Raw genomic sequence first — 23,968 nt, 5'->3', positions numbered from 1 at the left:
GGGCGCAACAGGCCCTGAAGAAAGCGCTGCTGCTGGGGCGCAACAGGCCCTGAAGGAAACGCTGCCGCTGGGGCGCAACAGGCCCTGAAGAAAGCGATGCCGTTGGGGCGCAACAGGCCCTGAAGAAAATGATGGAGATGGCACGCGGTGATGACGCAGTTCCCTAGATGACCTGTAGCCGTCCTTTATCAAGGAGTCTCTCCCAAAGCCAGGGTAGCGAGCCTTTTATTTCGTCTGTGACGAGGTGGCGTATCTTCAGGCCGGTGACGGCCGGGTCGGTGTGATGGGGGAAGGCTGGGGGGAAGTGCCCAGGCCTCTGTGGCCTGGTTATGGGTACTCACGGCCACAACCTGAGGTAAAGTTCCTCTCTCGCCAAGGCGGGGGGTAGCGGGGATGATTCTCTCAGAACGGGAGTGGGAGCAGTCTCTGGGAACAGTCTCTCAAGTCTCTCTTGTCGGTAAATGTCCAGCTTTCTCCTCGCAGGCTCCTCTCGGTGCCCCTGCAAGTCACCCTGTGTCCTGCCTTCACTCTCTCTCTTCCCCAACTGCCACTTCAGCGCGTCCCCTGCTCCTTTTACCCTAGCCCCGCCCCCTGTTGCCCTGACAACTTCAGTCGCATATCTCCCTTTGTAATCCTCCTGATGTGATTCCTTCAATAACTCTGATGGCGGTCCCCTTGGTTCCGGCCCAATCACTATATGGGGGTCCTCCTCCCCACATTCCCCCACCCTGTAAGCTCGCCAGTCCTCGGGCGAGGGAGTTAGTCTATTGAGATTGGCCTGTAAAGGTGTCAATATTCGTTGCCATACGAACTGGTCTTGTTCATACCGTTCGGGGGGTTTGCCGGCTGTTGACCGCTCGGAGCGTCTAAGTTCGACTGGGGTGGAATCTTCTGGGGTGGTGGACGTCGGTGGGCTGCATGATGCCGGTGGGTTAATTGTGTCAACTGGCTCATTATTGGGTGGAGGGCCCTTGGGAACTGGAGGGAAATCCTCGTCGTCCGAGTCCCAGCATATGGACTCCAGTTCGGATGTCTTCGGGACGGGTTCCAGTTGCTTCGGGTTGGTGGAAATACACGGGCGTAACATATTACGATGCACAATACGGGTGGGCAGTGTTTCATCCTGCTCGGGCTGTATTTCGTACACAGGTCCTTCTGGATGGATACGGCGTAGTACCCGATAAGGACTCTCTTCCCAACGTGACTCCAGTTTATTCTGGGGGCGTTGATCTAGTACAAGCACACGGTCCTCGCTTTGGAGATGGGGAGGGGAGGTTGTATTCTTCCCTGGGTGTTCCCAGTCTTGAAGTTTGGTATGTACAATTTGGTGAAGAGTTTGCAGCCTGTGGCGATGATTTCGGACCCAAGACGACACTCCGATCCAGGGCCGAGGCTCTTCGGGGTCCAACTCTACCTCCGTGATCCCTTTACCCTCTCGTCCGAACAGCAGGAAATAAGGAGTATAGCCCGTAACTCGATGTACCCGATTATTATAAACCCATACTAATTCAGAAACATATTCAGGCCAACGAGCTTTCTTGTCACTCTCCAGAGTGCGTAGCATTTGAATCAATGTCCGATTAAATCGCTCACAAGCCCCATTCCCTTGCGGGTGATATGGTGTGGTCCGGGATTTATCAATCCCATAAAGATGATGTAGTTCCTCCATAACTTTCCCCAAAAAACATGCTCCCTTGTCGGAATGTATACGTTGAGGACAGCTGTACACTTGTATAAAGTTTCTGCAAATTGCGGAGGCGGCTGACTCCGCGGTCTGGTCTCGAGTAGGGGTGACCACAGCGAACTTGGTGAAATGATCCACCATGACGAGGCAGTGTTCGTATCCCTGGAATGCGGGACCAATGTGCAGATAATCCACCGTCAGGAGCTCAAAGGGTGCTGAAGTCACAATCGTCTGTGTTGCGGCCCCCTGAGCAGGCGGTTTGGCCAATTCACATTGGCGGCAGGTACAGCAAACTTCGTCCACAACAGCCGACAAGCATGGGTGATAAACTTTCTGTTGTAACCATTGCAAAGTCTTTTTGACTCCAAAGTGGGCCCCTTTTTCGTGAGCCTCTCGAGCCAGTTCGTGTAGTTAAGCTCCGGGCGTAACCACCTGCCAAACAGTCGATGAGGTTGTTTGTGAAGTGATTTTACGGTACAGTAGTCCCTTTCGGATAATCAGTCTCTCCCATTGTCGCAGCATCAGCGACAGGTCTTGGGTCAAAGTTTGTCGTTGAGTATCAGTGGGTAATTGACCAGCGGCGACCCATGTCCGGAGAAGTCCAACTTCTTCATCTTCTTGTTGCTGTTGTATCCACTTATCCCGAGATTGTTCCAGGATGCCCCTGTGGGCCTCTGGGGAAGATACTTTTGCATCAACATTGGTGAGCACGGCAGCGGTAAGAGCGAACGGTATTTCCTCTCCTTCTAATTCTTCGTCTCGATTCTGTCCGGGAGTTGTATGTCGAATCCTGGAGAGAGCATCTGCATGAACATTCTCGGCCCCTCTTTTGTAAATAATCTTGTAATTGTACTTCGCCATTCGGGCCACCCATCGCTGCTCCAAAGCCCCCAACTTGGCGTTTTCCAAATGAGCCAGTGGGTTGTTGTCAGTTCGCACTACCACCTCGGAGCCCGCTAGGTACTCTGCGAATCTCTCCGTCATAGCCCACACCACTGCGAGGAGCTCGAGCTTAAAAGAGCTGTAATTGTCAGGGTTACGCTCGGAGTCATGGAGTGAACGGCTTCCATATGCGATCACCCTCTCCCGGCCATCCTGAACCTGGGACAACACAGCCCCTAGCCTGTGAAGACTCCCGTCAGTGTGCAGGATGAACGGCTGAGAGAAATCCGCATAAGCCAACACTGGGGCATCCGAGAGTGCAGCCTTGAGATCTTGGAAGGCCTCTTCCTGAGGGTGTTGCCACTGGATTTTTCGCCCATTGGCCCCAGCGGGAGCCCCCTTCAGCAGGTCATGCAGGGCTCGAGCTCGACATGCAAAATTCTTTACGAAACGACGGTAATATCCAGCTAACCCCAGAAAAGCCCGCACGTCTTTCACCATCTCGGGGGTAGGCCATTCCTGGATAGCAGCAATCTTCTCCCGGGATGGCCTCACACCCTCTGCCGAAACGACATGACCCAGATACTCAATCTGAGAGCGAAATAGGTGACATTTCTGAGGCTTCACCTTCAACCCGTACTTTTGCATCCGGCTGAGTACCTGTCCCAATCGCTTCAGGTGGTCCTCGAAGGAGGCGGCATAGACAATGATGTCGTCCAGGTAGATCAACGTGGCCTCAAAAGTGAGATCCCCTAGACATCGCTCCATCAATCACTGAAAGGTCCCGGGGGCGTTGGCCAGCCCGAATGGCATTCGATTAAACTCAAACAGTCCCATGGGCATTATGAACGCCGTCTTAGCTCTGTCCTCTTCTGACATGGGCACCTGCCAGTACCCACTGGCCAAGTCCAGGGTCGAAAAATATGTTGCTTTGCCCAATGCAGACAGAGATTCTTCTATGCGGGGCAGTGGGTATGAGTCTTTAATAGTGCAAGCATTCAATTTACGATAATCCACACAGAATCGTAGTGTACCATCTTTCTTCCGGACGAACACGATGGGGGCCGCCCAAGGGCTTTGACTTTCCCGTATCACCCCTTTTTGCAGCATCTGAGCCAGCAAAGTTTTCACCTCTTGATAGAGTTGTGGCGGGATCTGTCGATATCGTTCTCGGATAGGGGCCACTCCTGCTGTGGGGATCTCATGAGTGATGGCGGTGGTACACCCAAAGTCATCCTCATGGTACTGTCCCAGCAATGCTTTTACTTGTGAAAGTTGGGCCGCAGTTAGTCCAGAAAGCTCGGCCTGCATCTGCTCCAAAATATTTCGTCCTTTCTCTTGTGTCGAGACTTCGTGGGCCTGTAAGGTTCGTATTGTTACCTCCCAAGGATCCTCGGGGTGTACTCGTAATTGAACCACAGGAGCGGGCAGCACTTCTTCTAAAGGCTTTACTAGTTTGGCCAGTACAGTCCGTGCTTTCAGAATGGTATCTCAGTCTTCAAGGTTAACGCAGCGGACCAGGACGGTTCCTTTTCGCACCGTAGCGAGGGAACAGGCCACCAGTATGCCAGGAGGTAAGTGCTCTGAGTGACACGGCTCCACCTGCACCTCTACACCCTCCAAAGGTATCGGGGCCCGAATTGGCAGGGCCACCACTGTCTGTCCAGGAGGCAGCACAAGCAGGGGTGCCGCTGACGCGATGACCTTGCCAAGAGCCTCACCCTCCTGGCAGTCCCGATGCACCCACGCACCTCGCACCAGCTGCTGGAATACCTGTCCCTGAGCTGTGCGAGAGCCCCACTGCTTCAGTGTCCTTTGTGTGGGATCATTAAGCAACAGGTTACCAAACTCTTTTAAAATATTCATTCCTAGGGTGACGGGGTGTCGTTGATCAGCTTCTCCTTGAGTCAGCACCACCCCTCTGCGGCCGAGGGGTTTACCGCACAACGTCACCTGCACCCACACTACCCCGGCAACCGGGACCGGCAGTTGGTTGGCGGCTACTAGTCTAATCATGGGCCCCCACTGAGGCCTTGCTGCCTCCGGAAAATTTTGTTGAAAGTACGCTGCGGGCATAGTGGTTACTTGCGACCCCGTGTCCACCAGACACCGGACGGCCCGGCCCTCTACTTCTGCCCAAACTACCGGACACTTTGCTACCAAATCTTCGGGACTTCCACCACCCCTAGTTGTGGTTTTCGGCTCCGAGCGGCGTCCCCCCAGCCCGGAGCCCTTTAGTTTAATGGCCGCCGGGGTGGGTATCTCCCACGCCGCGGACACTCTCGGGCGAAGTGGCCTGGTTCTCCACACTCATAACACCTGGCCGGTACAGATTGACCACCCCGCGGAGAGCGTGACCCCCAGGGACCGGGATTAACACTGGGTCGTCCAGTCTCCGGTTCGGTTCTTCTTTTTACTTCAGCCAACTCGCTCTTAATATTTTTCAATTCTCGCTTCATCTCCTCCACCCACTGAGGTTCCTCAACTGTGTTCGAGGAGGCCTCCACACCTCGGACCTTCCCCACGAGGACCGCCATCCCCTGCTCTTGCTCCCGAACCCGTGCCTGACTTCCCACTTCTGAAAAGTCTATGTGGGGATTCATTCTGATCTGTTCCCGTAATGCCTGCTTTATCAGTGGATCTCGCAGTCCAGTCACCAGTAGGTCACGTAGGGTAATGTCAACAGGTCCTACCCCTACCCCGTCTTTTCTTTCAATAGCCATATGCAATTCTTGGAGTACATTCATATACTGAGTAATCGTCTCCCCCTCTGCCTGCATCCGGCTAAACAGACGGGTCCTTAACTCTTCCACATTAGTGGGATCCCCGTGGGTCTGTTCCACTATCTGCAACACCTTTTCAAAAGTGTTGCGGTGCCCCGGAGGTTTCAACATCACTGACCTCCCCACCTCCCCGTCTAGGGCCATGAGTGCCACTTCAGCATCCAGGTCAGGGGTCATTGGGTGCATCCGAAAGAGCCCCCACATTCGCTCTGTCCAGCTCCATAGCATAGTATTGGAGCCGGAGAATCTAGGCAGGTTGTTCAGCATGGCCCCCAATGAAATGCTAGTACGGGGGCCCTCATTATTTACAGAGTCTACAGCTTCCCCCTGACCTGCGCCACCACCGTCTATGCTCGGAGACTGCATCCTGCCGACTACGCCAAGTGTAGGGTTGAGCAGGTTCGCAGGATGCAGTGACGAGACACTAGACGACTGATGGTTTGCAAAATAACTTTTATCTAGCTTTAGCCACTGGGCTTGTCTGAACAAACATACAATTAAGAACAAAGCAAACAGTCCACGCAGGGACTCAACAATCTTATCCAAATTCTAATGCCACTTAGCCTTCCGGGGACTGCAGGTTTCGTGAGCGTGGCCGCGTTGAGGTCGCTGAGGCGGCTGTCCTGAAGTCTCGCTTCCCTGGGAAGGAATGGGGCTCAACAGGCCCTGAAGAAAGTGATGACGGTGGGGCGCAACAGGCCCTGAAGAAAGCAATACCGTTGGGGTGCAACAGGCCCTGAAGAAAGCGAGGCCGTTGGGGCGCAACAGGCCCTGAAGAAAGCGAGGCCGTTGGGGCGCAACAGGCCCTGAAGAAAGCGATGCCGTTGGGGCGCAACAGGCCCTGAAGAAAGCGAAGCCGTTGGGGCGCTACAGGCCCTGAAGAAAGCGCTGCCGCTGGGGCGCAACAGGCCCTGAAGGAAATGCTGCCGCTGGGGCGCAACAGGCCCTGAAGAAAGTGATGCCGTTGGGGCGCAACAGGCCCTGAAGAAAATGATGGAGGAGGCGCACGGTGATGACGCAGTTCCCCAGATGACCTGTAGCCGTCCTTTATCAAGGAGTCTCTCCCAAAGCCAGGGTAGCGAGGCTTTTATCTCGCCTGTGACGAGGTGGCGTATCTTCAGGCCCGTGACGGCCGGGTCGGTGTGATGGGGGAAGGCTGGGGGGAAGTGCCCAGGCCTCTGTGGCCTGGTTACGGGTACTCACGGCCACAACCTGAGGTAAAGTTCCTCTATCACCAAGACGGGGGGTAGTGGGGATGATTCTCTCAGAACGGGAGCGGAGAACAGTCTCTGGGAACAGTCTCTCAAGTCTCTCTTGTCGGTAAATGTCCAGCTTTCTCCTCGCAGGCTCCTCTCGGTGCCCCTGCAAGTCACCCTGCATCCTGACTTCACTCTCTCTCTTCCCCAACTGCCACTTCAGCGCGTCCCCTGCTCCTTTTACCCTAGCCCCGCCCCCTGTTGCCCTGACAACTTCAGTCGCATGTCTCCCTTTGTAATCCTCCTGATGTGATTCCTTCAATAACTCTGATGGCGGTCCCCTTGGTTCCGGCCCAATCACTATATGGGGGTCCTCCTCCCCACACATGCATCATTTTTCGGAGTGTGGCAGGGTCCGGCGAACGCATCATGTTGGATTTTTGGAAGTGGCATTCATGCGCATGTGGATGAGTGCGTCAAATAAACACATTACTGTCTATGGGAACGCATGCGTACGCAAGGACATGCGTACACATGCATTCAAAACGCATGCGTTTTTCACATAATGTCTGGGAAATAAGACACACCCATTGGGTGTGGCTTTTGTTAAGGAAATTCTCAGAACGCATGCACTGAAAAATGCAAACGCATGCAAAAAACGCATGCAAACGCAGCGTTTTTTTGCCGTCATGTGTAAGCTGATGCTGATAAAAAACGCGGAGTAAACATGCTTTTGTATGCATTTTGACATGCGTTTGCGCATGCAGACGAAACGCTGCGCTCACAAACGCTAATGTGAACCTAGCCTAAATCATTCCCAACAGAGGAAGAACAATCAGCGTTAAGGGCATTGGAGGATCTGTCTAACGAACTGTCACGATCCATTTTTGGATCTGTGTCAGTGTGGGCTTCTCATATGTAGACTTTTTTCCTTTCTGGCCATCGGGGGTTGGTGTAAGTTTTTGCCCCCCGGTTGCCGCTGGTGTTCCTGCATGTTTTGTGAGTCTGTCGTTGCTGGTGGTGACCACTCCCTCCTTCCTATATAAGGTCACCTGGTACACCAGCTGACTGTTGGTAATACAGGTCCTTTGGAAACCAACCATCCTAAAGAGAGGAGTTATCTGGTGCAGTGACCATACAGCTGAAAACGGTGTTCGGGTGCTTTACTCAATACAAATCTGCATATCGGGACTCATCATGAAGAGTCCTTGTCATGCTACGTCTTGGAAGGAATGCCATCACCTATCTTTTAGGCCTCCCATGGTTGAAAAGACACAACCCGGTAATAGATTGGCGGCCTATGGAAGTAGTCGGCTGGGGTCAGTCATGTGAAGGCTGCTGCCTGGGGGCTACTGTCTCTGCCATCCCCTTCTTCTCCAGTGGGGGCAGCAGAGGTGCTGCCAGGCAGTAGGGGCAAGTCTCAACCTTCACCATTAGCAAACACTGAGAGGCCGAGTCCTCGTAGGAGGAGGGGTCAGAGGAGGGTGGTGGTTCCCTCTCTAAATTGTGGGGGTGTGATTGTTGAGACACAGGGGGACGCCTCTGTTGTCAGCTCCGTGAACAGTTCACCATCTTGTGGCAAACATGTGTTTAGCAATAAATGTTCAGGTCCGGACCTGTGTGTGAATGAGTATGTATTGGTGTCCACCAAAAGCATCCAGTGGAAGTGAGCTGCTGGGGTCTGGAGTTCCCGGGTGATCGGGCCGTATCGGGTGTCGGCCATTCTCGGCCCAGGGACTTACCAGTTGGAGTTACCCCCAGTTATGCCCATACACAACTCGTTCCCCAGGTCGGCGCTCTGGAGATTTGTGGTGCCTCCGAAACATGCGTTGCCACTTCCATCTGCCAAAGTTTGCCATAAACCTGAGAGTCAGGTGGTTGCTGAGGTGAACTCTGGTGGATCTAGGCATTCTCACTGTAGGTGGTTTTCCAGTGAGGTGCGGTGTTGAGGGTCCAGAGGCCCCTCATTGTAAGGGGGGTACTGTCACAATCCATTTTTGGATCTGTGTCAGTGTGGGCTTCTCCTATGTAGACTTTTTTCCTTTCTGGCCATCGGGGGTTGGGGGTCAATTTTTGCCCCTGGTGGTCGCTGGTGCAAATGCATGTTTTGTGAGTCTGTTGTTGCTGGTGTTGACCACTCCCTCCTTCCTATATAAGGTCACCTGGTACACCAGCTGACTGTTGGTAATACAGGTCCTTTGGAAACCAACCGTTCTAAAGAGAGGAGTTATCTGGAGCAGTGGTGTTAGCAGCTTATCTGGTGCAGTGGCCATACAGCTGAAAGCGGTTTTCGGGTGCCTTACTCTGCTGTCCGGTGCATGACTGCAGAGAAAGCTAAGTGTTGTTTGCTTTTCCCTGTCTATTATTTTTTCTTGGTGTTTCATTAGTACAGCGGTGGGATCAGTGTCCGCACTTGCCAGTTCCCTAGTAAGGGATAGATGCAGGGCAAGTGAGGGACCAAGGTATCCTGTTCGGCGACAGGTTGAAAGAACCTGTATAGGGAACATCAGGGGACTTCAGGGCACTTCCTTAGGAGAGTGCAGGAGGTGTCCATTTCCCCGGTCCCTATTGCAGGGCCCACCGTTGTAATTGTGTCCCCGGTGTCCCCTTGTTTTGTCTTGTTGTTTGGTGACTGACCGATCGTCGGGTCGCATCACGCAGGTCCAGTCACATCGTGACACGAACACAACACACCTGAAGGAGGTAAGATACCTCCGTCCATCCGGCCGCGCTCAAAGAGATTCCCCCACTCTCTAATTGTAGTACTATTGACCTATTTGTAAAGATGGTAACCAAAGAGTTGCTACAATTTCCACGACATATACAGCAAGATAATTTGACTAGGGAGGAGCGGGTACGCCTTAAACATCTACAGAGTCTCCCTGACATTGTTATTAAACCGGAAGAGAAGGGGGGCAATATCGTATTATGGCCTAATATTATGTAGGAAGAGGAAAAATAACATCTGTTACAAAAGGATGACATATAATCCCTTGTCTGCGTTCAGTTCACAACTCGGAGATTTTGTCCAGGGCCACTGTAACTGGCGTCATTACTAAGGAGCTGGCCACAGCTCTGACAGTGATAGAACCCTTGATACCTACGTTTTACCTCGTCCCTAAGATTCATAAGAATATTCAATCCCCACCGGGTCGTCCTATTATCTTGGGTCGTGGGAATTACTTGGAGGGCATTAACCGGTGGATTGACTCCATGCAGCAACCTTTGGTTGAGGAGTTGCCTTCCTTCCTTAAGGACCTAACCAATTACTTCGTAAAGTTGGTTACAGCTGACATTGAGTCGCTGTATACCAATATAAGGCATTGCGATGACCTATGTGCCATCAAATTCTTCCTGATGACATCTAACTATTCTTCAGGCATGAGAGCTCTCACACTTGAACTACTACATTTTACACTTACCCATAATTTTTTTGTTTTAAGGGGTCCTTCTTCCTACAGTTCCAGTGAACAGCCATGGGAGTGGCCTTTGCGCCCTCCTATGATAACTTGCTCCTGGGTCTGTGGGAGAGGGACCTCTTTCTGTCAGATAAACAGGAGTCGATGGACCGCGTCCTCCTCTGTAGGCGGTACAAAGACGACATCCTCTTGATCTGACTGGATACCACCACGTCCCTTCATAACTTTATCCAAGATTTGAACAGCAATGACCGAAATATACATTTGACTTTTGTATATGACCAGAATAAAATTGAATTTCTAGATGTTACATTGAGGAGAGACCCTATGGGGGTAATTCAGTCAAGTATTTATAGAAAACCAACTTCCATGAACATGTTGCTGCATGCTTCCTCCTCCCACCCCTGACATATGGTACAATCTGTACCAACGAGCCAGTTCCTTCGCCTTTGCCGTATATGTTCAACGGATGCGGATTAAGAGGAACAAGCAGAGGATTTAAAAACAAAATTTTTTGAACAGGGTTATAGCCATCGGACAATTAAAAAGGCATACAACCGGGCAAAATATAGTTCTAGAAATAATTTGTTATATAAAACTGATACAAATACAAATAAATCTGAACAAATTAGATTTATTACCAACTTTTGTTCCCAAACAGGTGTAAGAAAGACCCTCCATAAGTCTTGGCCGATCCTGAAGACTGACCCTATAATTTCAAAGTTATTGCTAGATAAGCCTTTGATAACCCATCGCTATGCTAGAAATTTACGTGAACATCTAATACAGAGCCATTATATCGGTGATCCCCCGACAACATTTTTAAGTAATAGGAGTGTTAGGGATGGATGTGTCTCCTGTGAACGCTGCGTGACATGTGTGAACATAGGTTGGAGTGATTCATTTATTGATACGGAAAACCATCACCTGCATATCTAAAAAAGTGATTTACCATGCCACCTGCCCATGTTCCCTGATATATATAGGACTTACTTCACGACAACTTAAGGTCCGGGTCAGGGAGTATATTCTTGCTATACAGGCTGCAGTAAATGAGAATGACATATCCACACTAAAAACTATACCCAAACACTTCAAACTACATCATCAGAGTGATAGCAGGGGTTTCAGGGTCAAGGGTATTGATGCTCTAGGGTATTGATGCCCTCGATATGGGGATCCAGGGTGGGAATGTCTCTCAGCATCTGGCTCAACTGGAGGTACGTTGGATTTGGACCCTCTATACGGTCCATCCACACGGCCTTAATGAAAGCTTGAATTTTGCCCCATTTTTGTGATTGCAGTTCTGCTGTACAATTGTGCACCTACAGGCAATCGTGCTGCTTTGCTTTTAACCGGTTTTAACTAATTATTTTTTGTTATCTCTCTTATATTTTAGGTTCACTTCACCTTTGATCATCGCCTGGACCTGGATCAGTTGATTGTATCTTCTGGCTATTTTTGTTTTTGATATGGAACAATTTATGGGCTGCTACAATGATTTATGTGAAATATTGGGAGATATATGTACAATTGTTTGGGGGTTGATTGTATTCCATATCTACTATATAATCATTTAATTCTGCCTGTTTGTAATGGAAATCCTGCGTCGCTGATTGGTCGCGGCCGGGCGCAACCAATCAGCGACAGGTGCAGTCCGGCCGCGAATTGGCGCGGAATTCGAACGATGCACGCCACCGCTACCGTCGTGAGATCTGCGGCGCTATCCGCTGATCTCCCGACGGTTGCCGCGGGTCATGTCCTGCCGCACGGAGGTCAGCGGCGACGCAGCCGGGAGATGACCGGCGCAGCGCTCAATGAGCGGATGGTACCCAGGGTCCGGAAGTGAGGAGACCCTGGGTACCATAAACCTGTAAAAAATAGAATTAAAATAAAAAATAGTGATATACTCACCTTCCGACGGCCCCCGGACTCTTTCCCTCCTGTCACCACGTGCCCGGCATCTTCCGGTCCAGTAATGCTTTGCGCGAAAGCCCTCTGATGACGTCGTGCTCTCGCGAGAGTGGCGTCATCTCCGGTCCTTCGGGCTAAGCATTACTGGGACCGGAAGATGCCGGGAGCATGGAGAGGAGATCGGGGGCCGTCGGAAGGTGAGAATAACCTTTTTTAAAAATTTTTTAGTTATTTTTTACATTCTGTCTTTTACTAATGATGCTGAATAGGCAGCATCATTAGTAAAACATACACATTCTAGAATACCCGATGCGTTAGAATCGGGCCATCATCTAGTATGTTTATAAACATTGATCTGGAGGGTTGACTATGTATTTTGAGATATTATCATTGATTTTTATATTGAATATGTTTCTTTTTGTACTTATATTTATATCTTTATTTATTTTGGTGCATTTACACATGATGATGTCTATTTGACATGGGATCTAATTGCATGTCTATTCCCCATTAATGGTCTCATGATCACCATTTGATATATGGCTAAATACTAGTGGTTATATGACCATTCATATTCCTAATGGGTCCTCTTTCGGCTCAGTTAATATTTGTAGCCAGATTTATATTCATTTGTAAGGACATGACCATGTTTGTACTAACCGTAATTGATAACATTACTGCGATCTGAGTCTTCAGATTTATATGTAATGCCCTTTTTGTCTACTGGTGTTGTACATATGTAGTTCCCACCAATAGTTATGATTATCTAATTGAGGCAGTGTGCTGGTGATTATGTGACCATCCATTTTACATATGCATTAATAATGCCCGTTTAATATCTTTATTTATTTATTGTTGTTATGTCCATATTATCCTTAACAAATGATAGCACCATGTCCTAAACTTGATCATATGTTTTTTCATTATATTATACCTTTATACAATCTGTTTTTGTGACAGCGCCGCGGGTCTGCACGCATGCGCATCCTGTCCCGTAGCGCCAGGCTGCTCTCAGCGTCTTTATGTGGTGGCAGTTGCTATGGTGTCTTGCCGGGCACCGCCTGCCACATGTCGCCGACGCTGTCCTGCGTCCCGGGTTGTCATGGTGACAGATGCATCACTTCCGGTCCACGGCCCTACCACTTCCGGTCCGGCGGATATTTATATTCCCGGTTTGGTCTATTTATCACCGTCCCTGACGAAGGACGAGCATCTGAAACGTGCATCGGGGTTGATGCGCTAACCCTGGTAGCCCTATTGTGTCACTGACTGGAGGTAACTATAAGGACTTTGGCATTTACCCTATGACGCATTTACAGCATGGTGCTAATGTGTTACCAGTCTAGCACAATGACTCTGCCTGTCTCTTTTGAGCCTGATATTGTCTATTTGGAAGGGGTTACTGTTTAATATTTTGTATAAGATCTACCTCAGGTACATCTATATTAAGATAGACATATACACTTTTGACAGTTCTATTTTACTATTTTTGATGTATTACTACTAGGATTTCTTTTTTTTGTACCTATATATGCCATTTTGGCTCCATGGGTTAGAGCGCCTCTCTTTTATAGCTGCACATTTGTGCCTACAGGTTGCACTATATGTACACCGTCTTTGTCGTTAAAATTTTCAATAAAATATATTTTTAATGTAAATGGACTTTTTGGTTGTGTTTGTGGTTTTCACACCCCCTCATTCATGTCTCTTGATAAGCGACCAGTCCACATTTTGGTCCTTTTATTGTTGTAGCAACTAGACATCATACTAATTGGTTATAATTTTACAGTTACTTTACCATGTTGCTGCTTTTTATTAGCATTCTTTACTGACCAGGAGGAGACATGACAGGTTGAGCATTTAGCTTCCCCAACCACACCCTTAAGGTGGAGATATGATGAGAAGGCGTTCCACCCATCTCTCACCTACTCACTAAAAACTGGACCCTTGTAATGGCTGGTTACCTCTTCAGCACATATCATGCTAGGGAGAAACTTATGGGTTTCACATCATGGAAGAAAGCAATCTCCGTGACACATTTTTCCCCTCACGTACAGCGTCAGTGACCCTGTGACAACATGCAATATACACCACATACACACTAGTCACACAGTAGACACACAGACACAGCAGACATACCACATACACATCAGACACACATGCACACACACCACATACATATCAGTCACACACTAGACACAAATGCACAGCACACACAGCACATACACACCAGTCACACACTAGACACACATGCACAGCACACACCACGTACACACCAGTCACACACTAGACACACATGCACAGCACACACACCACATACACACCAGTCACTCACTAGACACACATGCACCGCACACACACCACATACACACCAGTCACACACTAGACACACATGCAAAGCGCACACACCACATAAACACCAGTCACACACTAGACACACATGCACAGCACTCACATCAGTCACACATGCACAGCACTCACATCAGTCACACATGCACAGCACTCACACCAGTCACACAAGCACAGCACACACACCACATACACACCAGTCACAAGCTAGACACACATGCAAATCACGCACACCCTACACACACCAGTCAGACACTAGACACACATGCACATCACGGACACCCCATATACACACCAGTCACACAATAGACACACATGCACAGCATACACACCAGTCACACACTAGACACTCATGCACAGCACACCCACACACCACATACACACCAGTCACACACGACACACACACACAGCACACACAGACCACTGTGAGGCAGTGACACCTGTTACAGCTAAGGGATGCTGTGTGTGTGCTTCAGGATGCGCTTGGAGGCATAATTATGATGGTGCATTATTGTAACTGGCCAGTCCATGGGGGTAATTACCATATAATCAGGGCCGGTTTTAGGCAAAATGGGGTCCTAGGCAAAGTTTAAAATGGGGTCCCAAATGCTAACATACTTGCACATCACACAGAAGCATTTCGGTTGTAGTTACATGCGCTGAGTTCAGGCCGCTAAATGAGTGTGATCAAGAATATTGAAGTCGTTCAACACTTGTTTCCCGGCCTCTTTCCACTGTCTGAGAAAGAATGATGGGAACAGAACAATCACTAATGAATCACTAACAGATCACCATACAGCATCATGTTATCAGCAGCACATCTACAGTTTAAACCCTATAGTCCTCCATATAATATAATGTGCCCCATAGTCCTCCATATAGTATAATACACTCCTCATAGCCCTCCATGTATGAAAATACACTGCTCAGTCCTACATATAATATAATACACTCCTCATAGGGCTCTATATAGTATAATGCACTGCCATAGTCATCCATGTAGTGCAATTCACTTCCCGTAGTGTAATGCACCCCATAGTTCTTCATATAATGTATTCCCCATAGTCCTTGATACAGTACAATGCAGCCCACATATAGTATAATGCAGCCACCCCATAGAGTGTAATACAGCCACCCCACAGAGTATAATTCAGCCTTGCCATACAATATATTGTAACCCCCCATAGAATATAATGCAGCCCCCCTTTTATAGTATAATGCAGCCATCCCTTAGAGCATAATGCAGCTACCCCAGAGTATAATGCAATCACTCCTCAGAATATAATGTAACCCCCCCCCATAGAATGTAATGCAGCCCCCCCTCGTATAGTATAATGCAGCCCCTCCATAGAATATATGGCAGCCCCCTCAGAGTATATTGCAGCCCCCATAGAATATAATGCAGTCCCTTATATAGTATAATGTAGCCCCTCCATAGAATACAATCTAGCCCTACTCATATTGTATAATGCAGGACCCATAGAATATAATGGAGCCCTCTCATAAAGTATAACAAAGCCCCCATACAATATAACCTAGCCCCCCCACAGAATATAATGCAGTCCCCCAGAGAATACAATGTAGCCTCCTCATATAGTATAATGTAGCCCCCTCAGAGTATGATGCAATCACCCCCCCATAGAATATAATACAGCCCCCCCATAGAATATAATGTGGCCCCAAATAGAATATAATACAGCCCACCTCCCCATAGAATATAATGCAGTCCCCCATATTATATAACACCTCCTCCCCCATAGAATATAATGTAAAATGTACCCCCCATGGTATATAACACAGCCGCATAGTATATAGCCCACCACCACCATGGTATATATAGCCCAGCCACACATGGTGTATATATAGCCCAGCCACACATGGTATACAGCCCAGCACCATAGTATATAGCGCCCTGTCACACATGGTATATATAGCCCAGCATCACATGGTATATGCAGCCCAGCCCCACATGGTATATATAGCCCAGCCCCACATGGTATATACAGCCCAGCCCCACATGGCATATACAGCCAGCCCCACATGGCATATACAGCCCAGCCCCACATGGCATATACAGCCCAGCCCCACATGGCATATACAGCCCAGCCCCACATGGCATATACAGCCCAGCCCCACATGGCATATACAGCCCAGCCCCACATGGTGTATATATAGCCCAGCCCCACATGGTGTATATATAGCCCAGCCCCACATGGTGTATATATAGCCCAGCCCCACATGGTGTATATATAGCCCAGCCCCACATGGTGTATATATAGCCCAGCCCCACATGGTGTATATATAGCCCAGCCCCACATGGTGTATATATAGCCCAGCCCCACATGGTATATATAGCCCAGCCCCACATGGTATATATAGCCCAGCCCCACATGGTATATACAGCCCAGCCCCACATGGTATATACAGCCCAGCCCCACATGGTGTATATATAGCCCAGCCACACATTGTATACAGCCCAGCACCACATGGTGTATATATAGCCCAGCACCACATGGTGTATATATAGCCCAGCACCACATGGTGTATATATAGCCCAGCCACACATAGTATACAGCCCAACACCACATGGTATATATAGCCCAGCCACACATGGTATACACAGCCCAGCCCCACATGGTGTATATATAGCCCAGCCACACATGGTATATATAGCCCAGGCCAGCACCATATGATATATATATCTCCCAGCCACACATAGTATACAGCCCAGCACCACATGGTATATACAGCCCAGCCACACATAGTATACAGCCCAGCACCACATGGTGTATATATAGCCCAGCCACACATAGTATACAGCCCAGCACCACATGGTATATATAGCCCAGCCACACATAGTATACAGCCTAGCACCACATGATATATATAGCCCAGCACCACATGGTATATATAGCCCAGTCACACATATTATATAGCCCAGCCACACATGGTATACTGTATATAGCCCAGGCCAGCACCACATGATATATATAGCCCAGCCACACATAGTATACAGCCCAGCCCCACATGGTATATACAGCCCAGCCCCACATGGCATATACAGCCCAGGCCCACATGGTATATACAGCGCAGCCCAACATGACATATACAGCCCAGCCCCACATGGTGTATATAGCCCAGCCGCACATAGCATACCCCCCCTCGAGAGGGGCCCCACAGTCCAGCACACACAACGATATGTTAAAAAAAACAAAAACACTCTCCTCACCTTCCCCTGGTGCCCGCGCTGCTCCTGGCTCCTGCTTTGCCTGGCACACAGTGACTTCATTGCACACCCGCTGTGTCAGAAGCAGAGCGGGGAATGATGGGAGAGGGAGCATCAGCTGACGCTCTCTCCTCCATCATTGCTGTGATGGCGGCGGGGGGAGTCGGCGCCGGGGGCAGGAGGGCCCCCCTGCCTCACAGGGGCCCCATAGCGGCAGCATGATGTACCACTAGCTGGGGGCCCCTGGGGGAGCAGGGGCCCTAGGCAGCTGCCTGGTCTGCCTGCTCCTAACGCCGGCCCTGCATATAATGTGACTGAGGTCTGGTCACATGGTCAGAGTGTATGGACCTGAATGGTTCAGAGTGCTAGGTCCTGAAAGATCTGTGTTGGAAAGTCCCAGGTGGGGATGGACTTCCTGAAAAGCACACGGTGAGACCTTGGACCTGGTGGCCTGGGTGTTGGATGAGCGTCCTGAATAGCACCCGGACAGGCCACATGTGTGTGCAGCCTAGGACGACCCTGCATTGAGGAAGATGCCATCTTGTTGAGGACCTTGGACTGACGAGGAGTCAGCCTGTGGAGCAGAAGCTCCTGAAAGGTAACTCCGGGTATGGGGAAGGAACTGACAAAGATCAGTTACTGAACTGTGCAGTCGCCTGGTGACTGGAGAGAGTCAGGCGTAACTAGTGAATGCATTGTAAAGCCATATGTGATGAAGTAATGGACTATGTGTAAGCCGGTGATGTGCAACATGGCTTACAGTGCGGTTATGGCATTTTAAATAAACCTTATGGACTGTTTTGTGTGAAAAATTGGGCCTGACTATGTTAATCTGCTGCCAAGCGAGTATTCCCCAACACACACAGTAGGCGCAACGCTACACCACATACACACCAGTCACACACTAGACACACATGCACAGCACACCCACAAACCACATACACACCAGTCACACACTAAACACACGTGCACAGCACACACACCCCACATACACACTAGTCACGCAATAGACACACATGCACAGCACACACATACCATATACACACCAGTCACACACTAGACACACATGCACAGTACACACACCACATACACATCAGGTACACACTAGACATACATGCACAGCACACACAGGACATACACTAAACATACACCACATACACACCTGTCACATACTAGACACACAATATATGCCACATAAACACCAGTCACACAATATACACCACATATACACCAGTCACACATTAGATGACAATATGAGCAATACATGCCACATACACGCCAGTCACACAATATACGCCGCATACACACCAGCCACATACTAGGCACGCATGCACAGTACACACTATACACAAATCTCGTATTAGATAAATGCAACATACACATTACTTACACACCAGTTATTTGCTAGACGCAAAGGGGAAGGACGAATCTAAAATACAACTATCGGTCATAATAAAATTGCTTTATTGGACATATTGAGGCAAGGCACAAACACAACATGCTAAAGAGCCATAAAAATAGTAAAATCAACGAATAGGGACAAAGAGGCCCTTGTAGCCAGTACTGCACATAGGTGTATTAATAGTCACATGGCACTAATATATACCAAGCAAATAATGTTACATAATATGATGCCCATGGTATACTGATAAATAGCCAGACTGAATAGTACTAAATCAGGCAAAAGTAAAAAAAAAAAAAATATATATATATATATATATATATTCATATAGACGGTGTATAATATCTGGACACAAGAACACAGGTGGCAAACAGGGGGTCCCTGGGTCCGCCCAGGGCCTCTGTGTCCCTATTCGTTGATTTTACTATTTTTATGGCTCTTTAGCATGTTGTGTTTGTGCCTTGCCTCACTATGTCCAATAAAGCAATTTTATTATGACTGATAGTTGTATTTTGAATTCGTCCTCCCCCTTTGTGCATGCTTAACATCACAACTGGTCATATACAGTCCTTGGGTGTTCATGTGGGTGGTTAATTATATAAAATTGGATTTGTGGATCTCTAGACTTCACTACATGTCGTATACACCAGGTTTCATTACCCTTTTTTCTTATTTACTAGACACAGTTCACACACACACATACACAAGATACACATACACAGAACACACACATTAGATATGCATGCACAGCATCCACTTTACATACACGCTACACACACTAGACATACATGCACAACACACACTATACCAAACAGCATGCACAGCACACGCAAACACACTACACACACACTAAACAAACGCACAGCATACACATGCACAGCACACTACACACACTAAACACATGCACAGCAAACACACACATTAGACACACATGCATAGCACACACCACACACATACACTAGACATACACTTCACACACAGAGCATGGAGAGGCAAGTGGGTGGTGTGAACACTATCCGACCGACTTGTTCACATTTGTGCATGTCACATGTGTTTTTATGACAGAATACTGTAGTGAAAGCTTTGATGAATCAAACCCACGTTTTTATGGCGCCTTTTCCCTCACCGGCACTGCTAATCAGCTGTTCCCTAATATACTGTAGAGCAGGGGTCCCCAACTTGTGGCTCGAGAGCTACATGTGGCTCTTGGGCCCATGATATGTGGCTCGCGACTGGCTGCCAGCTTGGTGCATTAGCATCAGGTCTAGCAAGTGTAGGGAAGGTGACCTGACGGAGGGACAGACTTGTCAGAATAGAGAAAGGAAGGTCTGCACAGTCTAGACAGGTGTCAGTTACTACAGTGGGGAAACAGCTGAGAAAGTGTAGTGGTGTGCAGTACCTTGGATTGACCATTAGAGGGCAGGGAGGAGTGTGAGCAAAGGACTTGACATCAGCTTAGGGCTTAGGAAACCGTTGGTCATGGGGGGGCGGAGTTACAGGGAACCGGGAATGATATAAATTTGACAAGAGGGTTCCAGAAAGTTCCAGTCCTCAGGGGGAGCTCCAGTGAAAGGAGGACTACGACAGTTTGTGTCCTGTGAGGAAAACTAACCCAGTAAACCAGGGACTGAGGAGAGAGAAAGTCAGGGGGGTGGTCCTGACACAAAAGTACCGCAGTATAGACGAGGCACCGAGGTAAAGCATACCGTATTGAGAGAGACGACTGATCAGTTAAAGTACTGTTGGTTTACGGTCCTAAGGCGGCCACAGTGACGGATCTGACAGGAGCGTCGAAGAGTGAAGAGGGGACGGTGCGTATATGTACGTCCCCGGTGTAAAGTACGGTGTGCGTGAAGCGGCCCTGGAAACGGAGGGCCGATAAGTGAAGTGAAGTGAGTTGAAGTTCGGTGTACTTCGGAGGCCGTCAGGCAGACGGCAAGAGAATAAACTTGGACCTGTTGTACCCGACACTTGCCTCCATCATGTCTCTGTTACGTCTCTGCGCGGTAAGAGAGGGACCACCCCCCCAGCCCGGCCCACCGACCCTACACAAAGAACTATGAAGAGCAGTTTTCCAGATGTGAATTTTGTGAGTAGCCCAGTACAGAAGCATACACTTAGGTAGGAAGGAAGGATCATCCCCACGCTGCCGCAAGAAGAATTCCAAACATTGTAGAGGTTTCAACGTGGTTTATTCTACGTGTTTCAGGGTTCAGGTGACCCCTTCATCAGGACATACCACAAATATTGTAGAAGAGTCATAGGCATTCTGGGGTAGTACACATCAGCATTTGAAAACGACACCCAATGGATCAGATGACACCCAATGTCAAAGTTCAGGCTCATCAGAAAGTTCACATGACAAGATTAAAAGTCATCAGAGAAATACAAATTAATATCTTACACAGTTAGCCTTATTTTTGTTTGTAGGATAACGAAATTGAAAAAGAGAGATATCATGGAAAGAGAAAAAAAAATGGCAAGAAACAGTCTCACTGAGAAAAAAGGTGGAATCAAACTCACATTGGAGTAATGAAATAAATTCAGAGGTGAAGGAATTTACTTTGAGCTTCTGAGCTAGAGGGAAGGACTCTTGAAGAACACAGATTGCCAACGTTGAACCATAGTTAAAATACTTTACTATTAATAAATATTAAAATAATTTTTTTATATATTAAAACTGGAAATGTGTTTGTCAAGTTACTTGGGAGTATGTTATACCACAAAAATAAATTTTCTTAAATGAAAAGGGGAGAGAATATAATTGAAGCAAACTAATAATTAAGAAATGGGGAGTTAAAACTCTGAAGCATACACCAAATGAGGATCTGGTCCAGAATATAAAAAACAATTATAGAAATGAGTTTATATGATCCTGAATTAAATTGACGGGAGAAATAATAAAAAAAAAAAACCTTTCCGCAAACAGCTTTTCCGTGCTGCCGAGAAGCAACTTCAAAGCCAGAGGACATCCTGAGCTGAGGAAACTTCTATACAAAGATCTCTAGAACTATATATATATATACTTTATATATATCTATATATATCACATGGAGGTATCGAAAAGGTTAATGCGTATGCATCAATATTTAATAAAGCCCCCGTTACACACTGCGATATCGCTAGCAATATCGCTGTAAAGTCACCGATTTTGTGACGTTGCAGCGATATTGCTAGCGATATCGCTGCATGTGATACTTACCTCTGACCCGCTCCCCCGCTGCTCATCATTGGTCGTGCGAGAACTCCCTGGACCATTCCTCATTGACCACTTCCTGCTGGGCTTCCTCTGGCGCCGACGAGCGAGGCGTGGAGGCGGGCGGGAGGACGTCAGGATCGCCGCGTCTAACAGGTAAGTAGCGACCCCCGACCCCGCGATGTCGCTGGTGAGATCTGCCTGTGTGGCAGCTCACTAGCGACCACTTAGCAATGCACCAGCGATCCATATCGTTGTCGGGATCGCTGGTGCATCGCTACGTGTAACTGTACTCTTAGACCGATCATGTCCATTTAGAAGCATTTGAGTAAACACTCAGAGAGGTGTAAATTTAAAGACAAGCAGAAAAGGATTAGGATCCAAAGAGAGGATCACTTCACTAGGAGTGAGAGGAAATGGGCACATCTGATCAATTAATTCATGGAGAGTCCAGAAGACAAATGCTACTCCAATCATATGGAATAGAGCCAACAGGTTCAAGCATCAGCAGAGCATAAAAAGGGTTTGGCTTCCTAGAGAGGCACAGAAACTTATTCATCACACTGAAAAGCACATATAAGTATAAGCAAAGCCTTACAACCATTAAAACTTAGCAATAAAATCCTTTGGGTAATTTTTAGCTCTACAAATATATAAAAAATGTTAATAATAAATATATATATAACTACAGAAGAGCAGATCTGAATGTGCATATTTTGGCCTTGAGGGTTTGGAAATAATTTAAGTATGGTAAGGTGGAGACTGGATGATGTGAAGTGGCAAAAGGAGATGTATAAGGCTGAGTGCACACGATGTGGATTGTCCTGCGGATTTGTCAAAAACCCCAGGTAAATCCGCAGGTCAAAAGACCTGCGGTTTATCTGCAGTTTTTCTGTGGTTTAGCCTGCGGGTTTCCCATGGAGCAGGTGCCAAACCGCAGCGGAATCCGCACAAAGAATTGACACCACAGCAAATCCGCAAGGAAAAATCCGCACTGTCTGCACAGCGGTTTTCATTTTGCATTGATTTTAATCGTACTGTACTCTGCTGCGGATCCGCAGGACCAAAACAACGGCAGATCCGCAGCAGAGTCCATAGCGTGTGCACACACCCTAAAGCTGGATGCAACAGTGTGGTGGGGATGGTTGATGCGAGAATACTGAGTGGGGGTATTGTGGGAAACCCTGGCTCTTGGTACACTGCCTTTGTGTAATTTCAGTGAAAAAACTTTGGCTGTCATTATACCAGTAATGGGGGTAATGTGTCTCGCTAGTGTGAGGTGGGTGGGAGCTGGATGTGTCTCATGACTCTCTCAGACCTAAATGTGGCTTGCGGCCCTTTCCCAAAGCTTAACATGGCTCTCAAGGCAGAAAGGTTGGGGAACACTGCTGTAGAGCAACAAGAAGAGGGGATGATGGTGTCAGCAGGGATCCAGGGGGAGTCCGCCTCCGGCAAGCCCTTCTGATGATATGGACCAGGGACCCACAGAGAAGTAGCCCTTACCTTGTCGTCTGGACCTAATGGCGAGGTTCAGCGAAGTTGTGCATCTGGATGAACAGCAGCCTGACAACATACATAAAGTGGAAGTGTCAGTGGAGTCAGGGACGGGGCGCTCTGGACTTCCTCATGAATGTGATATTTGCTTCCTCTTCACCCACAGCCAAAGAAAAGGGAGATGAATCAGATCTGGTGCCTCTAAAAAATGAGATTCGGCCTTGATGGCTATGTGTCGCAGTCCAGCATGAAGTCAATACCGGATGACACTTTCTGCTATTCTGGCTCCTGGCATCTCACTCTCCACAACGGGAAACATCACCTCTTAGATCCCAGCCGTAAGCCTCCTATACAGCCAAATCAGATCTCATACTTTGCAATAATGAAGGGCAACACCCCGAAACACAATGCCTGCAAACTGGG

General features: G+C 48.3%; 1 protein-coding gene across 1 annotated transcript in view; it reads right to left on the bottom strand.

Moving 5' to 3' along the window:
• The window catches only part of C1QB (complement C1q B chain), a 79,843-nt gene extending 56,136 nt beyond the window's left edge, over window positions 1-23,707 (bottom strand). The window contains exon 1 of the mRNA XM_073570092.1: window positions 23,555-23,707. Within this exon, the coding sequence (XP_073426193.1) occupies window positions 23,555-23,624 (70 nt within the window). The 5' untranslated portion in view covers window positions 23,625-23,707. The remainder of the gene's footprint in view (window positions 1-23,554) is intronic.
• Window positions 23,708-23,968: the final 261 nt, after the last annotated feature.

Source organism: Dendrobates tinctorius, unplaced genomic scaffold (genome assembly GCF_039654945.1).
Source record: "Dendrobates tinctorius isolate UK_male_01 unplaced genomic scaffold, ASM3965494v1 ptg000028l, whole genome shotgun sequence".
Taxonomy (NCBI): Eukaryota; Metazoa; Chordata; class Amphibia; order Anura; family Dendrobatidae; genus Dendrobates; species Dendrobates tinctorius.
The sequence above is the reverse complement of the archived record's forward strand: the minus strand, read 5'-3'. Positions and strand labels throughout refer to the sequence as shown.